The 19,713-nt window shown below is 36.6% G+C and overlaps 4 protein-coding genes across 7 annotated transcripts; 2 read left to right on the top strand and 2 right to left on the bottom strand.

Annotated features, from left to right (window-relative positions):
* Positions 1–3,827: 3,827 nt before the first annotated feature.
* LOC140007764 (probable polyol transporter 4) lies at positions 3,828–7,742 on the top strand. 2 transcript variants are annotated; one of them, XM_072050993.1, is made up of 3 exons: positions 3,828–4,506; positions 5,335–5,425; positions 6,046–7,742. In XM_072050993.1, the coding sequence occupies exons 1-3, from the start codon at positions 4,387–4,389 to the stop codon at positions 7,404–7,406; spliced, it is 1,572 nt and encodes a 523-aa protein (XP_071907094.1). In that variant the 5' UTR covers positions 3,828–4,386; the 3' UTR covers positions 7,407–7,742. The 2 variants fall into 2 exon arrangements, with proteins under 2 accessions (XP_071907094.1, XP_071907093.1); XM_072050992.1 differs by lacking the exon at positions 5,335–5,425 and having other exon boundaries at positions 3,830–4,506.
* Positions 7,743–7,886: 144 nt separating this feature from the next.
* On the top strand, positions 7,887–9,685 carry LOC140007765 (epoxide hydrolase 3-like). Its single transcript, XM_072050994.1, has 5 exons — positions 7,887–8,239; positions 8,328–8,533; positions 8,649–8,816; positions 8,934–9,169; positions 9,238–9,685. Exons 1-5 carry the CDS (start codon positions 8,170–8,172, stop codon positions 9,482–9,484), a joined length of 927 nt encoding a protein of 308 aa, XP_071907095.1. The 5' UTR covers positions 7,887–8,169; the 3' UTR covers positions 9,485–9,685.
* LOC140004309 (secretory carrier-associated membrane protein 2-like) lies at positions 9,202–13,889 on the bottom strand. Of its 3 annotated transcripts, none has more exons than XM_072050995.1 (6): positions 13,507–13,889; positions 12,184–12,243; positions 10,826–10,918; positions 10,668–10,730; positions 9,873–9,906; positions 9,202–9,769 (listed from the first exon to the last, which is right to left on the bottom strand). In XM_072050995.1, exons 1-6 carry the CDS (start codon positions 13,561–13,563, stop codon positions 9,600–9,602), a joined length of 477 nt encoding a protein of 158 aa, XP_071907096.1. In that variant the 5' UTR covers positions 13,564–13,889; the 3' UTR covers positions 9,202–9,599. The 3 variants fall into 3 exon arrangements, with proteins under 3 accessions (XP_071907096.1, XP_071907098.1, XP_071907097.1); XM_072050997.1 differs by having other exon boundaries at positions 9,202–9,634; XM_072050996.1 differs by lacking the exon at positions 12,184–12,243.
* Positions 13,890–15,658: 1,769 nt separating this feature from the next.
* LOC140007761 (putative disease resistance protein RGA4) lies at positions 15,659–19,712 on the bottom strand. Its single transcript, XM_072050983.1, has 2 exons — positions 16,126–19,712; positions 15,659–15,912 (listed from the first exon to the last, which is right to left on the bottom strand). The coding sequence occupies exon 1, from the start codon at positions 19,586–19,588 to the stop codon at positions 16,136–16,138; it is 3,453 nt and encodes a 1,150-aa protein (XP_071907084.1). The 5' UTR covers positions 19,589–19,712; the 3' UTR covers positions 15,659–15,912; positions 16,126–16,135.
* Between the last annotated feature and the right edge of the window lies 1 nt (position 19,713).

Here is a 19,713-nt window from a genome sequence, read left to right as displayed (position 1 = left end):
GGGACTTCTTGATGAATTTGGGTTGAATGTAACCGGAGATATTTCATGATGACTATGATGCAGCACATGTTAATTTAATGCATCACAACCTTGAAATTTCCCGAGTTATTTATTTTAACTTGACCTTCAAGTTTATATGCCACGTGGATTTCCTTCCCAAAGAAAGATAATAGTGCAAAAATAATTAGTTGTTGAATTGTTTGAATATATCTTTGAAAAAAAAAAAAAAGGAAAAGATGCCCTCTAACAACATAAAATGCCAATCTTAGTTACATGTAGAGTTGCAAAACTTTAGTGATGTCTAATCATATTATTCTTGTCGTTCCCATTAATAGTTAATGCAATACTAAAAAGAAGAATTCTTGATCAAGAGAGTAAGCCAAAGCAAATTAGGAAAGATTTTTAAAAGAATACACTAGAGTAGAACTATTGATCCCTCTTAACCTCTTATTATTCACTAATTTTCCAAATTCGATATTGAAACATCCTATTTTCTTGCTTCACTTTTCACTCGTGTTCTTCATCATATTCTAAATTATGAAATTAACCCTTTTGTTATTTTGTACTAATTTGATTAACCGATATAGTAACAAGGATTAAAAGGTATTAAAACACTTTAGCACACATACAAGACCGAACACTTAGATAAAGGATATCATCAGTGGAGGTGAATCTACTTAGTAATTAAAAAAACCTGAGGGGGCAACTTGGCATGAAACAAAATCTTAAGGGGGGCAAAGTAAAAATGACCAATAAACGAGGGGAGGCCCGTGAACTTAATTAAAACAAAGATGAAGTATTTAAGGCATTTCCGTTTGCTTTTTGGCTAAATAAGAATGTTCGTCATTTTTGAAAGGTAGGTAACTTTTTTTTTTTGCAGAAACATATCTATCCCCTTAAAAGTTACTACCTAGAAGGATTGTTCCTTCTTAACTAATGAATTGACATATATACATGTATATAAAATCTCCATAGGCCCACACTGGTTTCTTGTTACAGCAATAAGAAATCACTTCTTCAAGGAAATATTATTGACATCTATACAATATATAAAGGGAAATTTCACAATATGATATCAAAACACATTTTTACTTTATAAAATTCCAATGATATAAACACACAGTATCACTTTATAAAATTCCAATGAGTAGATAATTATTTGAATCAAAAAGATAGTTATCTATTCAGTTATTTGCGTATATATTGTGTATCCAACCGTGATAGTGTATACACTGTCAGTGTATATAAGATTTACTCAAATATAATTAATACTAGTATTTTGACCCGTGCTATGCACGGGATTATATTTCAAATCAAAATAATATTGTATATATTTATATATTGTGGTACAGAATAATATATATAAACTAAAAATTTTAAAGAAGTGTATGCTTAATACGTGGAAAAATTTTTAATTTATAATGATTTACATGATAGATGAATTGTCAACGTATTTAAGGAGAGGGTTAGGTTGGATGGTAAGGTGAGAATATTTTTCTAAAAAAAAATCAATTTATCAGTACTCGACAAAACATATATGTTATACTCATATATCAAAACTTATAATATAAAAAAAATTATAACCAATTTATTTTCTTCCATTTTAGAAAAAAAATCTTTCTCCTATCATGTACCGCTAAAATTGTTGACTGCATTTAGATTAGCATTTTTCATAAACTTTAACGTATATTTAAAAAAAATCTATGTAATATATGTTTTTAAAAATCTCAAAATTATTAAAAATCACCATCATTTCCCTTTTCTCTTATTCGCCAGTTAGTCATGAGATGCCTCCTACGACTTTCGTATCTTCTATCATGGTACTACTCTCTCTATTATTTTTTTTTTTTGTCATCTCTGTCATATTCATCTAATCTCCTTTCTTCTCTCCCTCTTCTCCGCCCATTCTTATAACCCACATTTCTTCTTCAACATTTCTCGCCACTTTTCAATTCCTCGTCATTTTCTTCCCTCCCTCCTCTTCCCACATCCAACCTCTAAATTCATATTTCTGTGACGCAATAGATTTAACTTTATTTATCATTATGAAAATATATAATGAAAAATTGATTACAATGGTTGCAATTATTAGTATCTAAAAATGGAAATGAAAAACTGATAATATCTATAATATTCTCAAGTACTACAATCAATATATATATATATATTTAACATAGCAAATACATATTTACATATGAAGACAGCAATAAGAATACATAAAATAATTAATGATACCAAAAGTTATCCTTAGTATTTGGGTTTTGCACTCTTATTTAAATCTAATGAGGGTCAAATTTGGTCCAGATATATACAAATTAAGTAGTATTTTAGGGTCGAATGTTCTACATTTTTCTCTTAAACAATAATGTTACTTTTTAAAAAAATTTTGGTAGAATTGGTGTTGTTATTATCATTATTTTTGATCAAAAATTAATATTTCAAAAAAAAAATTCCACGTTGAAAGGCCAGTAGTACTTTGTTTTTTATTTAGTGATTTCATAATTTAAATTTAATGAATGGTACCATTTTTGATTTTTTAAATCCACGACATTATTTCTTTTTTGTTTTCTATTTAATTTTGCTCTTTTATTTAAGGATTACTAAGTTAAAAGATAAAATATTATCATTTACTTTTTTACTTTTACTAAGTTTGGGAATGTTTTCTCTTTATTTACCCTCCCACTAATAAATTTCAAACTAAATTCCTATATAAGTGGAGCCACTTCTTACTTATTTAAATTAGCAAGGCATGGAAGCCACTTCTTACTTAGGAAAATGTTATTTACACTCCATTTTTTATTATCTGCAATTCCACCATTTGTTTTATCATATAGTCTAATTAATGAAAACTATATGATCAAAATGATTATTGAAGTGTGAATAACAAAAATGGAGTGTAAATAATCTTACTTATTTAAATTAATAAGAAAGCATGAAAGGATATTATATTTGTCATCTCTTGTCATGGTCTTATAGAAGTTTTGATTGGAGTAGAATCATAGATAATGCAAGGCAATTGGAAACTTGATAGGTTGAAGTTCAAATAGGATAACATGCACATTAACCAACAATTTGAAATGAAATGATTTTAAAAAGTAACTAACAATTTCAAATGTGAATAGTAGATGTGGAAGTTAAGAGAAATATATTTTATAAATTAAATTTAATGTGAAATGCTAGAAAAATAGAATCGGTAGTGGGAAGATGTGTGGAGGTTTGTTGCTAAGAATCCCTTCTCAAATTTATATAGATATAGATTTTATACCTGACAGTGTATACACTTTCACCATTGAATGCATGACACGTAATTCAATTTTGAATTTGAAACCAAAATTTTGCATATATATCGTGCATCCAACCGTGATAGTATATACACTGTCAGTGTATATAAGATTTACTCTTAAAAATAACTAATAATATTCAAGAAGCCACATATACAAAGAAGCAAAATAACTAATTTTCCCATATTTGATGTCATGTGTAATTAATTGAATTTTGAATCTCCCAAAATTCAACTGTGTTATATTAATATATAGCTGAAAATTGAACCCATGGTTGCCAGCTGGTCCAGATTTTTTGGTGGATTGGCTTTGGTCAATTCCATGAACCGGCAACTTGGCTAAAATAGATTGGCCAATGCTTCACTTATGCATACTTATTAATTAAATTATTTAAATGTGGACAAATAAAAATTAGTAAAAATAATATTTTTTTTACAAAAAAGAACAAGTAATTATTAGCAAATAACAATTAATTCCCCTTTTCCGTATTTTCTCCTATTTTTTTCCTCATTCGTCCCGGCAAATTCTGCGTCAGGTTTGAGTGTTTTTTTTAATTTCCAAATTCTAACACTGGCCCAATTGTTCTAACGTCAATCGCTCCAGCCTCCAAGCTTCCGAGATTCCATTCTTGAAAATTGATGACTGAGAAAGGTCATAAGATGGAGTAAATTTTACCATTTCAACGGTACTAAACTAGACGTGTCTTCTATTTTTCCTTCCCTCCTCCTTAGCTATATGACAGAAAGGAGACAGAGAATGGTCCACTGGCCCGAGTCATCTCTTTTCTAACAAGCACTAGATTCAGATCTGGATCCAATTTTACCGAGATCATCTGTCCTTGCACCCTTGCTCATGTGGGTTTTGCTCCTTTTGCACTGAGGAGTTGTGTACAATTCCTACAAGGAGCACGAAACCCGCCCCTGTAAAAATCTTGGATTGGTATTAGATTTTCTCGTGTTGTTTGGTTTCCATTGGATCTCAAAAATGGGATCCCATGAAGGTAACATTATCAATGGGAATGGAGTTTTTGGAAGGGATATGGAAATATCGGTGCTGCCTTTGGGCACTAAGAATAAGTACAAAAGAATGGATTCTCAATTGACTGATGGTGGTGATGATGATTCACATCATCAGGCGGAATTGGAGAATAGGAGAAAGACTACAAGGAAGTTTGTTTTTGCTTGTGCCGTTTTTGCATCTCTCAACAATGTCCTCCTTGGATATGGCAAGATTTCTGTTTTTTCCCGTTCATGTGTTTACTTTGTTCAATGATATGCCTTAGTGGTTTGTCAATCTTGTTTGTTTATCATTTTTTGATTGATAACCATTGAATCTGTACTTTGCATTCTGAACACTGTTTTGTGGGCCCTTTTGAGATGATATCGGAAAACAGATGGCTACCTTGGAGGCAGTGGCGGATAACTGAATCTAAACTGGGAAATGTAGATAGTTTATTGATGTCATTAGGAATTTGAACTTCTTGGTCTGGTGGACTTGTCGAGGTATCTGCTGTTTGCTGTTAATAAAATTATTGTTTAGTTAAAGAAATCACAGAACTAGAATGACAACTTGAATTATTAAAAATGTATACGCGGACTGAGCAGAACGCATAAAAGAAACGCCAATTGTTAGCTTGAGGTGATTTCTACGTTTAAAAGATGAGCTAATCTAAGTATATGATACATAGAAGAGTTTAATATACCAGATGAACCTACATCAAGTTGAAATTTATATATACACTGAAGCTCTGAAGCAGCAAAAGTAACTTGCTAGTTTAAGACGTAGTTTTGAGCAAGTATTACAATAAAAAAATGCTGTTACCAAAGGCATTGAAGAAAAATTAGAGGAAATTTCTTTAAATTGTCAAATCCTGTGGATCGTGTACTCCTTTTTCTGTGTAAAGTATAAAGTAAAGCCTTTCACTCCTCTTGTTGTCTCATAGTTTTATGAACACTAAATTCACGTGCATGGTAATCTCATATTGATGTAGTCTTCCGTCAATTCAAAAATTTTATGTGGCAAAGTTAGACTTTTACATGTGATGTTCTTATAGATGGAATGCACTGCACCACTCTTTCATAGGCTTGAGTTTTGGCTTGTACGTAGACAGATGGATATGATGCCCCCCGGAATGCAGTTCTCTAGTGAGTTTGGACTTATGTCCCTTTTCCCTGCATATATGATTATATTTAAGCTGGATAATGTTAATACATGTAACCTGAACATTAGCTCCTGGAATTTATAGCAATGCTCTTAGATGATGGCTTGCTGAGTATCATTTAAGTTGGAGCTGGAACTCGTTCCGTAAAGCTGCTAAATGTCTCTTTTTCCTAATTCAGTAAAAAAGCATATTGCTTTTCGAAAGAAAACGTGGGGTAGTTTTCCACTTGTTATTTGCTTTTGGAAAGAAAACTTGGGGGAAGTTTTCCATATTTTGGGGTCACGTTACCAACAAATTGAAAAGAGTGAGTAGCTTAGGTCTCCCTTGTAATGATTAGTTGACATTGACATACTGAGTAGAGAAAAGAAAGGAAAAGGAAAATTAGACGAGTAAAACGGAAACAGGAAAAGAAAAGCATGAACTTCTGAAACTGGTTCATCCTTTGTTCAACATATGTTTCATGTGATGTTAATGGGCGTAGCTCTTTAGTCCTATTGAACATGTGCCTCAGGTGTTGGTTAATACACCCCCTCCCCAGGAAAAAAAAAAATTCTATGAAATTGGTTGGTGCAGTGAATTGAAATTTGCTTTTCCGTTATACAGATGTAGGTGTAATGAGTGGGGCAATCTTGTTCATTCACCAAGATTTGAATATATCAGAGATCCAGGAAGAAATTCTGGTTGGTATTCTGAGCATTATTTCAATCTTTGGTAGTTTAGCTGGTGGAAGAATATCAGATGCCGTTGGCAGAAAGTGGTCTATGGGTTTGGCTGCTTTCATCTTCCAAGCAGGAGCAGGAATAATGGCTGTAGCCCCTTCATTTGAGATACTAATGATAGGAAGAATATTGGCTGGAATTGGAATTGGCTTTGGAGTCATGATTGCACCTGTCTATATTGCAGAGATATCACCTACTGTTGCTAGAGGCTCACTCACCTCCTTTCCAGAAATTTTCATTAATATCGGAATCCTTTTTGGTTATGTCTCTAATTATGCATTTTCCGGGCTTTCAGCACACATAAATTGGAGGATAATGCTGGCTGTGGGAATTTTTCCCTCAGTTTTGATAGCATTTGCTCTTTTCGTAATCCCCGAGTCGCCAAGGTGGTTAGTTGTGCAAAACCGAGTCGAAGAAGCTAAGTCGGTTCTGGCCAAAACAAATGATAATGATGCAGAGGTGGAGCAGAGGCTAGCAGAAATTCAATTAGCTGCTGGAAATGATGCACAAAAGTACAAAGACAAGCCTGTCTGGCGTGAATTTTTAAGTCCTTCTCCTGCACTGCGCAAGATGTTGATCACTGCATTTGGAATCCAGTGTTACCAACAGATTACTGGTATTGATGCAACTGTTTATTATAGTCCTGAGATCTTTAAAGCTGCTGGTATTGAGGGTGAGTCGAAGCTTCTTGCTGCTACTGTAGCTGTGGGTGTTACAAAGACGGTATTTATACTTGTAGCGATTTTTTTAATTGACAAAGCCGGAAGGAGGCCGCTCTTGTTGGCGAGCACAGTGGGGATGACTACATGTTTATTCACAGTGGCATTCAGCCTTTCTTTACTAGGACATGGATCTGTGGGGATTGCTTTGGCAGTACTGTCAGTTTGTGGAAATGTAGCGTTCTTTTCTGTGGGGATGGGTCCAATTTGCTGGGTGTTGACATCTGAAATATTCCCTTTAAGGTTTCGTGCTCAAGCATCGGCCCTTGGATCAGTGGGTAATAGGGTGTGCAGTGGTCTGGTAGCCATGTCCTTCCTCTCTGTTTCTCGTGCAATTACCGTTGCTGGCACCTTTTTTCTCTTTGGTGCAATTTCAGCAACTGCTATTGTCTTTGTTTACATGATTGTTCCAGAAACGAAAGGCAAATCTCTTGAGGAAATCGAGCAAATGTTTGAGAATGGATGTCAGTCTCAAGACAGTGAAGTGCAACTTGGAGATGTTGAACGTCTAGTGCAGAAACAGTGACTTTGGATGCATTCTTGCTTGAGCCTGTCCAGAAAGATTGTATGGCTAATTTATAGCTCCAAGTCTGTGAATCTTGGGATTTGTCATTTGTTCCTTGCAATCAGGATTCATGGAGAAAAGTCTTTCTGGGGGCATCAACGCTTCTGCAGTCCGCTGCGAGGTCCCTCTTGAGTAGTAATAGATAAAGTTTAGTCACACGAGATTATACTATGTTGTTGTAGCTATAGGCTTGTACACGATGAGAGTAGGTACAAACAGGATGGAAAATCTACTATTCTTTGGTGCTTCCACCAATTTATGCTTCACATGAATGCTATCACTTGTACATGTTACTGATGTTCTGATTTGTAACATCACAAGATAAATAGACCATTTTCTGGTCATATCCAATAACGGCAATTGGTGACTTGGGATATTCGTCTCAAGATGTCAATTAACACCTTGAAGGGCAGAGCTTGAGAGGGATATCTTGAAACCTCAGTTATGTCTAGAATCAAGTGATGTCTGGCTTCCTTTGTGAGCTTATTTAAATAGAAATCGTGCATTATTTAACTCCAGTCAATTTGTGACAATAAAAAGAATTTCTAGTCTTTCCCGAGGATAACATGATCTCTCCCCTCGCCCCCGCCAAGCTACGAGCAAAAGAAAACAGAAAGGGGTAAATACAATCTGGTCAAATAGCCATGAAACACGAGCCAATAAATTATTGACAGATTTGATATTAACGCTCAAGACGCGAGTAAACTTTCAACCTCAAACCAAAATGGAAATGATCCGGCATAACTATGTGAATGTTAGGGGTCTGAAACTTCATGTTGCAGAGACTGGAACAGGTCTAACTCGAAGCTTCATTTATTTCAACTCTATGTTCTGATCATCAAGAATTTTTCTTTTTCCCTAATATTTTGTGTTCTCAAACAGGTCCTGCTGTGGTTTTCTTACATGGGTTTCCAGAAATTTGGTATTCATGGAGGCATCAGATGATAGCAGTGGCTAACGCTGGATTTCGAGCAATAGCACCTGATTTCAGAGGTTATGGACTTTCTGAAGTGCCTGCAGAGCCAGAAAAGGCAACATTCAGGGACCTTGTGGACGACAGCAATCTTGATTCTTTTGAGCTCCAGAAGGTACAAAGTATTAAAATTCAACTCTAATTTGGCAATAATAAAGATCAATGCTACCTGATCTATCATTTGTCAGCTCAAATAATGCCGTGAACTAAAAAATTTTCTGTTTTAAAAGGTTTTTCTTGTGGGAAAGGATTTTGGAGCTCGAGTAGTTCACCATTTTGCACTCCTTCACCAAGACAGGGTTGCAGCACTTGTGACAGTGGGTGTGCCATTCATGACTACCGGTCCAGAATCTTCTCTGGATTTCCTGCCCAAGGGATTCTATATGTTGAGATGGAGGGCACGTTCATTCCTGTTCATCTGTCGATTAATTTATGATTTTTTTAATAGAGCCTTTTCTTTTTTTTGTTCACCATCATTGCTGCACTCTGTTCTTATGGCTACAGTCCCTTCTCAGGAACCAGGGAGGGCTGAACAAGATTTTGGCAGGTTTGATATCAAGACAGTGGTGAAGAACATATATATTCTCTTCTCAGGAAGTGACTTACAAGTAGCTAGAGAAGACCAGGAGATAATGGACTTGGTTGATCCTTCTACACCACTACCCCCTTGGTTTAGTGAAGAAGATCTTACTAACTATGCAAACCTATACGAGAAATCTGGTTTCCAAACTGCATTGCAGGTCCCATACAGGTAAAAGGAAATTCCTAAACTGCTGAGATATATTCAAATTTTGATGACTTTATTGACGATTTGTGCAGAACCTGGTTAGAAGGGGATGGAGTTGAAAATCCCAGGATCAGTGTCCCCGCCCTGCTGATAATGGGAGAAAAGGACTATGCCTTGAAGTTTGCAAGTCTAGGAGAATACATAAGTAGTGGAAAGGTCAAAGAATATGTTCCTGAGCTGGAGATAACTTTCTTGCCAGAGGGAACCCACTTTGTTCAAGAGCAATTTCCTGACAAGGTGAACCAGCTTCTGCTGACCTTCCTGAATAAGCATAAATGAACAAGGATAACACTGTTGTACTGATGTAGCGCTTGAACAATCTTTGGAGTACATCTTGCATTCTTCTCTGCAGAATTTCTAATTGTAATGCAACATAAGATGATGTTTCAAGCGACTATCTTTGTTCCTTTGTTGAAAAATGATTGGACCCTGTGGACATACCCAGGAATGTCGTAAATGCAACATATTGCAATTTCTGAAGATGGATAGGAATTTCATTTGCAATGTCATGATGAATAATAGGAAAAAATGGTGGCCAGTTCTTTTCTTCTATAACCACTCCGGCTGCCAAAAGCAAATTTAGACATTGTCAAATGCTCGCTGTCTGGTACAGAATAAATCAATCATTCTGCTGCTAAAGAAGAAAAATATGAATGATGAGAAGTACCTCGAGCTACAGCATCTTCCCTCCTTTTCAATTCCTACAAATGATAAAAAAAAATACTAAATTTTAATGTATTAAAATGATGAAATGCCAGAAAGCATGCAGAGTTAACCACATTTCCGAAACAGAGTTGGACGGGAATATGGAATTAATCAATGCTACTAATAATGTCTAAAATGCACCAAATAGAGTTGGGGAATGTTTAGATCTTCCACATAAGTTACAAGTAGGCGCTGCAATGCTATAAATTTCTTTACAATTTCATCTTGGCATACATGCAGTAAATCCTGTAGAAATTTTCCTAGTACCTTCTTGCATATGGTGAATACAGATAAGTGATAGAAAAGATAAAAGGACCACATCATTCCATGAGACTCCTTTACTGGGGAATGACAAAGTTTGGTGGATATATTATCAATCTTGCAGGCAAAGGAACTATTTCCGTATCTGAACCTTAGAATCTTAAGTCACCGAAATGCAGTGACCGTCATACTGTACCAAGACTTGCACTACAAAATAGCATAAAAAGACTTGTTCTCATGTCCATTTGCTCTGTCTCCATGGTTATATTTCTTCAATATACATGTGACAGCGATCTGTATCTTTTTTGAGTTAGAGACTTATGTTGCACAAGCACTAGCGCCATGAATCAATTAAGCTGTCTTTTATTAGTAGAAGGTACCAACTTAATTGGAATTTTGGAAGGATTTTTGGCTGAAGCATATTATAGATTTCTCGTTTATTTACATTTTGAATCAAAATGATTGGCAGCTGCTGCATGAATTTAATTGAGTGTACCTGTTCCCTTTTCTTCAGTTCAGCTTCTTTAGCTTGAAGTTCCTTTTCCAACTTTTTCAGATCCTAAATTTGAAGAGAACAAATACATCAAAAGAAATAAACAAAATAACAGATTCATAACTGAATTAGACACGATGCAACATTTCATGACCGTGCACCTTAGAACTATCAAGTGGAATATCAACAGTTGCAGCAGGTTCATGAGGAAGAGGAGACAACTTTGAGTTTGCTGGAGCAACACTTCCAGGATTCTGGAGACATCAGCACACGAAAAAAAAAAATCACAGATGCATAAGCAAGTTGTCAATTTGCATAAACTATGTAAAACACCAAAAGGATGTACATATATATTGCATAAATAGTCAATACTGAACACAAGCTAAAACACATGCCAGAAACTAAGAAGAAACAAAATAAAAAGGAAAAATGCCATTAAGAGGATTAAAAGTTGCGATGGTAACTCATGTGAAAACATATAAGTTCCCTAATAATTAACTGCTAGAACGTAGTCATGTGGAATCACACAGGTATGAGGTAGTACAGTTTATAGCAGTATATAATAATATTGTTGTGTTTGATCATTATTTGGCATTTCATTCAGGTTGACATATCTTTTCTTAATGATGCCTTGAACTAATCCATCTACTTTAAATATAGTCATAAACAACTCACCTTTGTCCAAGATAGAATAGTGTCACAAATGAATAAAGAACATAAGACATGACTCATCAAACTCTAATAAATAATTCTTTAATATTATATGGACTAGCTTAATTACTCTGTATATTCCCCTCAATAACATGCCTACAAGGTGCCCAATCAACATTCTAAGAGGAATTTACTGAATTCATGAAACTTTAGAATTACGAAGTACAGATTGTATCGACTCTTGAACACTATCTCATAATTGTCTGTTTTGGAATAAGTGTACAAGCATTTTCTCCTGAGTATGCAATGAAAACCAAAAGAAAAAGAGATAGCCAGACGCATGCATGCACACCCATATAAGAACTCATCTAGGTGTGGCAATCACAAGATGCTTATAAGATAGGATTTCATTAATAAAAATGAATAAGGAGTTAGAAGCATATGTTAACACAACCAGCTGGTAGATAAAATAAGATGTTATTCTTTCCCATCAAAACAAATTAAGTCTGCAACCTGCTCTGCTCTGTTTAGACTTCACCTAAACTCAAGTCCTTGATGCAAAAAAGAAGCACAAACCAGCCAATATGTAATGAAACAAGAAACCAAATTGCATAAAGACGTCCATGTATGTTATAACACAATGGACTGTAGAGGACATGGACAAAATGGTCTCCTTTCTGAACTATGCATGGTATAATTTCAGCACATTGATCAGGCAGTAAAAGAAAGGAAACGAATAGCAAATGAAATATTTGCCAGACACCTAAGAAACATATTAATTTGAGCCTCAAACCACAGGAGTCTTCTATTAACTTATTACTGGACCAGAAAGTAATGCATAGGGAGTTCAAGGAAAGAATGAATTTACTGTCATGTAAAATGCACCACCACCATAGTTTGATTGACCCTGTCCTCGAGCTCCATTGTCCTAAAATTTGAAAGCTAGGAATATGTATAAACAGAAGCAAATTGGTTGTACAAGAGAAGAAAATTATATAGTCATATGTGCATCTCGACAAGCCAAAATGAGAACAGAGCATGATATCTACAGACAGGAACATGCAAATATACATATACGTTCAGGTTACATCATCCACATAGTTGCCAAAAAACCATTCTGCGTTCCAGTCCCAATATCAAAATGGTCCACAAAGATTGTCATTTCAGCTTTCTTCCCAACATATTAGGGAGGAAAAAAAGAGTAAAGGAGCACTGAATGTTACACACAGAACATATGCACTTTGAATGTGACACCTGATTTTCTAGTGTATGTGCTAAACAGATTCAACTTGAATTGCTTCTGTTAAAGTCTAGCAACTCTTCAAACAGAAAATGTAACACATCTGAATTCCAAGCAAATAACAGAAAGAGCAGAAAAAGCAAGTAACAGTTCATCTTTCATTCTCAAGACCCTGCTTACATATCCTCCCTGTTGAATTTAACTCTACTTCATTGAACACTTTAACTCGTACTCATACTTTACCGTCATGTGTCTTCTATTTCACACTGGAATTTTCCCTTTGATTTTGGCTAATAAACTATGCCCTCAAAAAAGCCCTCAACACGCTTCTTGAATACAGCATCACTAATCACTTTTCTGTTAAACCTCAAGGTATGGAATATTGGAATGCACTTATGTTGCTCAATCCTACAAATGTAAGAATGGTAAACCGCATTTTCATGGAACTGCGATCATCTTTAGTTTCCAATTTCCCATAGATAACATTATAACTAACTTCTCCGGATGTTAACCTTCTACCCCAGTAAAAAGAAAAAAACACAAGAGTAAACATATAAAGAAATGCAAGAAATCAATAAAAGAGGAATAGATCTGAACAATCCCACCAACAACGGAAAAAGAAACAAGAAGAAAAACCCACCTACAAGATGCTTTTAAGAATGCCATTACAATCAAATGATTCAGAAATCAGAACCATATCCAAAATCCTACAATTGAATAATTCTAGCAGACAAAACAAGAAAAGCTTTCAATCTTATTATCAGAAAACCATCAAACTTTTCGATTCTTCATCAAGGCATATAACAAGTTTTGACAAGACAACAAGAGCATGCATTACAAAAGAAAAAAAACACTGAATGCACACACATACACTTTCGAACATTTGAGACATTTAACAAATACTACTCTAAAATTGTTAAAAGACGAAGAAGAAGAAGAATGGGAATTTACCGCAAACGGGTTCACTTCTTCTTCAGCAAACGGATTGGAATCGTAACGGCCAGCCATTATCAGAAGAACCCTTTAATGAAAATGCACAATGCAAAAAAAGAAAGTATGATATTATCCTTTAAAAATGTTCAAGAAAATTACACAAAAATTCGGATCTGGGGAGAATATAAAACGGGTTTGAAGGTTTTGTATATTATTGTTGCCAAAATGGGAATGTTACGTTAATGAGAACGTATGGAATCAAGAATTGGACGTGGTTTTTCTTTTGTTAATATTTTTTTAAATGACTTAGTTTTAATATGTTTTTCGATATGGGGTTGTACTTATACATCGTTTGGGGTTCCCGGGAAAATTGAGGGGCAAAATCAGGGAAACAACCAAAGTTGGCGCCGGTGGCTTTGGAGCTGAAAATAGGCGGGGGCTGGGGTTTATATAGGTTGGGGAAACTTTGGTGTCTTGGACCCGCCAATTGGTGGACTGACTCGGTAAGTCAGTTGCCTTTTGCATATTGGTCTTTTACTAGTGTTTTGCATTAGCCACATTTGCAATTCATTATTATGACCCATAGATTTTTGCCGTACCAATTTTGCACCTTTTAAGTAATTCTTGGTACTATAACACAACAATTGCAGCAATGTCCAAAACGACCGTTTCCTCTTTTTTTTTTTTTTTTTTCATCCACAGGGTATCTTGAAATCACCCAGATTAATTCCCCTTGAGCTATGCAGAGCTCACCCCAGGTTGGGTATCCAAAACACCGTTTCAACTACTTAATTCATAGTTGTATAAAAAATGGGATGATCAGAGACCTGATAAATTAAGTTTTGTCCGATTCAAACTGGTTCGTGTAATTCTTATTCTATTTGGCGTAGTTTGTATAGTTTGATGTAATCATCAACTTTTGTATGAATTGTCAAATTCGGATTTACATTCAAACTGTAATTGTATGAATTTACAACAAAAGTTACAAAAATTAAAAGAATCGATTTGAATTAAAATGTACAGACTCCTAACTTCCTTAGGGGGGAAAAAAAGAAAGAAACGTTTCACCCTCTTCCGTTTCCTTAGAAACGTTTGGAAGTGATTTTTTTTTTTTAATGGTGTTTCCCAATGAAAACTTAACTGTCAATAGACAAAAGTTAGGCATATCTAAATTCAACACTAAGTATCAGGAATTTAGTGAGAAAAATCATGCTAGGCCTAAAAAATAGTAAGCTTTAGGTACTGTAACGCCCTAACCTCAAGAGCTAATCCAAGAAACTTTTGAGTTGAAATCACAAATTCAAAATGATTAATTTAAATTCTGGCCCAAAAAACTTTTGAGTTAAAACTATGGATTCAAAATGATTAACTCAAAATGATTAAAACTATGGACCTAGAAATAACATATTGATCCAGACTCAACCCACGTACAAACTATGCAAAATTTGTTTTGATGCCATTTGTATTAGATCCGAGCTTTTAAACTGAAATCACGGGTCAAAACAATTAAACCAAATTGCTAAATAACCAATGGGTCTAGAGTCATGTATCAGTCCAATCCTTTCCCTTCTTTTGATGTTGGACGGGTCCTTGCCAAGAGTCATCTAGTTTGGCTGGCATTCATATTTATTTGATAAGCTAATTTCTTTCAAGAAATATGTCGGACCGCTTTCCTACTTTTCTTCCCTACGGGCTCAACCAACTTTATTTGCCTCCATCGGCTAGTTTTTTTTTTTTTTTTGTTGGAAAGATATGGGCTAATTTGTATGAAAGAAAAATATATACGAATATTTTTTGGTTGATCATAAAGTACAATATGCCCACATCACCTTAACCACAGCACCTAATAAGTTGGGCTAAGAGACAGTAGTGTGGCAAGGTGATCACCTGACTGTGTATGCTTTTGAGAGGTTAAAAAATTGGAAATTTAAAGACTAAATATTATGGATGCTAAAGAATAACGTTTTGACCAAACATCATCACACTGCTGCTACAGGAACTTTAGATAGAATACAGGAGTAGCTATATTCCATGAATGAAATTTGTTTGGGTAAAGCCATGTCCAGTCTGCTATAGTAATTGTTCAATCTAAGTTCATTAAATCCAACTTTGGAAATATTTATATATATACAAGTAGTGAAGGCTATTGGATTGCTATTAGGACAGAGTCTGTCCAGAAATTCTGCAGCTCAGAGCTGTTAGATTTTATTGGCCCGAAGTTTGATTACATAACAACAGAGAACAAAAGTATTTATTCAGTTCCTAGTCAATTTGTAATTTTTCTTTTAAAATACATGCGCATCTCTGTTCTAGCAATTCGATTGTAGTATTCATCCCCAACAAAAAAAAAAGATGTAAATTTTCAGAGTAGGAAAACTGCTCTTCTTCTTTTGTGACGCTGGATGAGTTGCCTTGATTCTGACCCTTTAAAAAACAAAAAGAATGAATGATAAGGAGGACGAGGACGAAAGAATCTACGGAAAAGAAAATGTAAAGAAGGATATGGCCATTTAAAAGGAAGCAGTAGCGTTTTTTTATTTCCTTTTTCCTTCCGGGGATTATATATAAGCAAAAAAAAAAAAAAGTACTACTAATAGAATTCTAAACAAACCGAATAAGTAGAGATTAAAACAGAACCTTGGAAATATTAACTACTTAAAACACCGGGAATGCGTGCAATCTTGGGCCACTCTGCGCCACTTCCTTTGGTGCATCTCTCTGCTAAAAGAGGACAGCTGGCGATACTCAGTTGATTTAAATTGGTGAGGTGTCGTACTGCTTCTGCAGAGGGCAATTGTCTGAGGTTAGAGCATTCAGTGATCCACAAGTATCGAAGATTCCGAAGGCTACCCATCCACTCTGGAAGTACTTCCAACCCCTCAAACTCCTCTATCTCTAGAGACGTCAAGGTAGAGAGATGCTGAATTTGGTCTGGGAGAGACGTGATTTTTGGCCATCCACGCAATTCAAGACGCTCCAGAGAGACGAGATTGGTGATGGAGTGTGGCCACGGGAAATGATCAAGGTCAAGGATGTCAGAGAAGCCACCGAGTTCCAACTCGCGGAGGTTGGCCAGATGGTGGAGAACCATACTTGGCCAACAACTAGGGTCATGAGAGCGGATCGCCAACTTCTCGAGCGACGTCAACTTCTCAAGATCATTACTCAATGAAGGATTCAACTTATCACATCCTGAGATGCGTAGAGTACGTAGGGATTGGGGGTTTTTCATATCCAGAGAAGCATCTAATAAAGCAGAGCAGTCATATAAATATAAGCATTCCAGAGATGTGAGGCTATTCAAATTCCTTATACAGGCCAAGCTTCCGCATTCCGTTATATCTAACACCTTAAGAGATGTCAGGTTCTCCATATCCGGTAAAACAGCCAACTTGGGGAGCCCTTCGATTCTCAATTCCCGGAGACTAGGGAATACCTTAATTGATGAAGAAGAATCCGAGGGAACCATTGCATCTGACCACTCCTCCAGACTTCCCATGTCCTCCAAAACAAAACGCGACAGTTTAGGAAACAGAGTGATTGGTTTCGCCTCTCTGCTACTGCTGCTACTACTACAAGCGCTGCTCCTTGTATTAATATCCTCGAGACCATAGAATTCAGCCCCAATGCGCTTCACATTGTGCAAGGACTCCATCACTAAGGACTCGAGACAAGGCAAGTCCCCTAGTGGTGGTACTTGTTCACACTTACCCAATCCGCTCAACTCGATGTGTACCAGATTCCTCAGGAGTACCATCAAGTGATCCTTTGCCACCATCCACGACGGATACCTTGAACCTTCGAAACCATTAATGGCTAAACTTTTCAAGTCTGGGTGAGGTTGGAGACTTTCCATGACACTGTTGATATTGTTGTCGTCGCAATCTTCATTTGTATCGCCCCATGAAAGTCTTAAACCTTGAATGCTTGATTTTCCAGACAACTTTGCTTTTGCTGCGGATTCAAAGCTGCTCACATTTTCAAGTCCAGAAATTTTTAGCTCGCCTCGGAGGTTACGCAAGTGTTCCAACTCCTCAAGTTGACATCCCTTGTCTTGGTTTACCCTGAAGTGCGGCAACGTCCGAAGATTAGCCAGCTGCCCGATTCCAGGGAACAAACATCCGTCCTCCCCTTTAGAAAACTCGAGATGTCTCAAGTTAACTAAATTGCCAAACTTCTTAGGTATCTCTTCCAAGCAATACACTTTCAAGGTCATCAAATTGTAGAGCTTTGTGATCGAATCTGGCAGAGCGGTGATACGAGTTTCACGGATATCAAGATGTCTCAAATGTTTCATATCACCCACTGCATTCGGGAGATGAGTCATATGCCAGCAGTCTACTATTAACACACAAAGGTATCTAGACCTTTCCAAGATGTCTTCGAGCATAATACCATCACCCCCACGATAATAAAGCGTTTGCAAATTTGGAGAAATCCCTTCGATATTCTTTAACACCTTCCGTTGACTCCCAATGATGGTCAAATGCATAACTTCATCATCATGACTGACTTCCATGCCATCCTCTGTATTGAAGAAACGATTATTTGACACTTGCAGTGAAAGATCATGCACAAGGTCGTGCATCCGGCAGTCCTCGATTTCATTAAAGGAATTCTTATAACAAGCTTGCAACAAAGAACTCCGAAGCAATACGTTGAAGTAATCACTGCCTATATCCTCCATTTGCAAATAACCTCCTCCTCCCTTGGCATCATTAATCAATCCCTGGGCCATCCAAATCTGAATCAAGCTTTGTTTTTCCAAGAAAGCGTCCTTCGGAAAAATAGAACAACTTGCAAAGCATTGTTTCACTGACCATGAAGGTAAGTTCTCGTAACTCAGCTTCAGGACAGACATGACTCGTTCTGCAATATCGGTCGACTCGTTCCATATATCACTCTTCTCGATCGTCAACCATTCCGAGGCATCATTTTTGGAATACAACAAACCCCCGATCACTTTGATCGCTAATGGCACGCCGCCGCACTTTTTCAGTATCCTTTCACCAATGTCCACCAGATGTTGAGTCTTTGTTGCACCACCGTCTGCAAATGCTAGTTTTTCAAACAACATCCAGCTATGATCATCTGAGAGGATGTCTAGATGATGCAAACCAGATGTTTGCATTGCTGAGGCTACATCATCGCTACGTGTGGTAGCCAATATTTTGCTTCCTGGAGCACCTCCTATTTCGAGCAAACAGCTCCTCATGCCATCCCATTTCAGTGGATCGTCATTCCAAATATCATCAAGCACAAGCAAGTAACTTTTTCCTTTCAAATTTTCTTGAAGCCTCCTTACCAATTCTACACTGTTTGTCGTCTCAGCATTCTTATCCCCGAGAAATTGAAGCATCTTGTTCAACAGCTTCTCCACTTTGAAATCATCAGATACACACACCCATATTGTTTTATCAAAATGCTTCATTACACTCTCATTTTTTAGCACCATCTGTACAAGGGTTGTTTTACCCTGGCCGCCCATCCCAACTATTGAGATGACAGGTAAATCCTTCTTATAGTCTGAGCTAATTAACATGCTCACGACTTGAGATACCTCAGCCTCCCTTCCCACCGTTTCTGACTCCTGCACAAAAGGAACAGTCGACCGATCCACAAGAGGAACAGTCGACCGATCGCCTTTGTGATCAGCAGATGTCATGGTTAGCTGAACCGGACCAAGCATCTGATTTGCTTCTGTGTAAGTTTCCTCTAGAGATGCCATAACTTTCTTGATCTTCTTAGCCATCTTTCCACGAAAGGAAATAGGATTTGAGGAAGAAAAGAGGATGCGTACCTTGTCGCGCTTCCGATTCTCAACCTGTCGCCGCAGAACTTCATAACCGAAGTCATCCAACACGATCTCAGCATCACGTGCTATGGACTGGAGCTTTTTGAGCCATAGCTGCTGCATGGCTTTGCTTGTTGATTGCTTGCATTTAGCAGAAGAAATCAAAACTTGCATTGTCTTTAGTTTGTCGGCAAGCTTCTGAAGGTCTTTCTTTACACGCCATCTCCGGCTGATCTCGTCGGCAGCAAATGGAAGTATCTTATTGTTCACGATTTCACTAACAAAACCGAGTACAGCTTCAGCCATCTTCTGTGAAACTCTTTAGCAGATGAAGGTAAAATGCTTTGGTCGGATGGTTGGACTACTTTTTGCAGCTACTGAAGTCCATTACTTATTTATCATTCATTTTTTTTCCAAGACGAAATTTCCTA

Source organism: Coffea arabica, chromosome 5c, assembly GCF_036785885.1.
Source record: "Coffea arabica cultivar ET-39 chromosome 5c, Coffea Arabica ET-39 HiFi, whole genome shotgun sequence".
Lineage (NCBI taxonomy): Eukaryota > Viridiplantae > Streptophyta > Magnoliopsida > Gentianales > Rubiaceae > Coffea > Coffea arabica.
This window is presented reverse-complemented; position numbering and strand designations above follow the sequence as displayed.

Excerpts from the sequence above, each read along its gene's own strand:
- LOC140007761 (XM_072050983.1), bottom strand. The coding sequence starts at position 19,588 with ATGGCTGAAGCTGTACTCGGTTTTGTTAGTGAAATCGTGAACAATAAG.
- LOC140007764 (XM_072050992.1), top strand. The coding sequence starts at position 4,266 with ATGGGATCCCATGAAGGTAACATTATCAATGGGAATGGAGTTTTTGGA. Across the intron at positions 4,507-6,045 it reads CAATGTCCTCCTTGGATATG|ATGTAGGTGTAATGAGTGGG; the intron begins GCAAGATTTCTG and ends TCCGTTATACAG.
- LOC140004309 (XM_072050995.1), bottom strand. The coding sequence starts at position 13,563 with ATGGCTGGCCGTTACGATTCCAATCCGTTTGCTGAAGAAGAAGTGAAC. Across the intron at positions 12,244-13,506 it reads AAGAAGTGAACCCGTTTGCG|GACAATGGAGCTCGAGGACA; the intron begins GTAAATTCCCAT and ends TTCAAATTTTAG. Across the intron at positions 10,919-12,183 it reads GTGGTGCATTTTACATGACA|AATCCTGGAAGTGTTGCTCC; the intron begins GTAAATTCATTC and ends TGATGTCTCCAG.
- LOC140007765 (XM_072050994.1), top strand. The coding sequence starts at position 8,170 with ATGGAAATGATCCGGCATAACTATGTGAATGTTAGGGGTCTGAAACTT. Across the intron at positions 8,240-8,327 it reads TGTTGCAGAGACTGGAACAG|GTCCTGCTGTGGTTTTCTTA; the intron begins GTCTAACTCGAA and ends GTTCTCAAACAG. Across the intron at positions 9,170-9,237 it reads GCATTGCAGGTCCCATACAG|AACCTGGTTAGAAGGGGATG; the intron begins GTAAAAGGAAAT and ends CGATTTGTGCAG.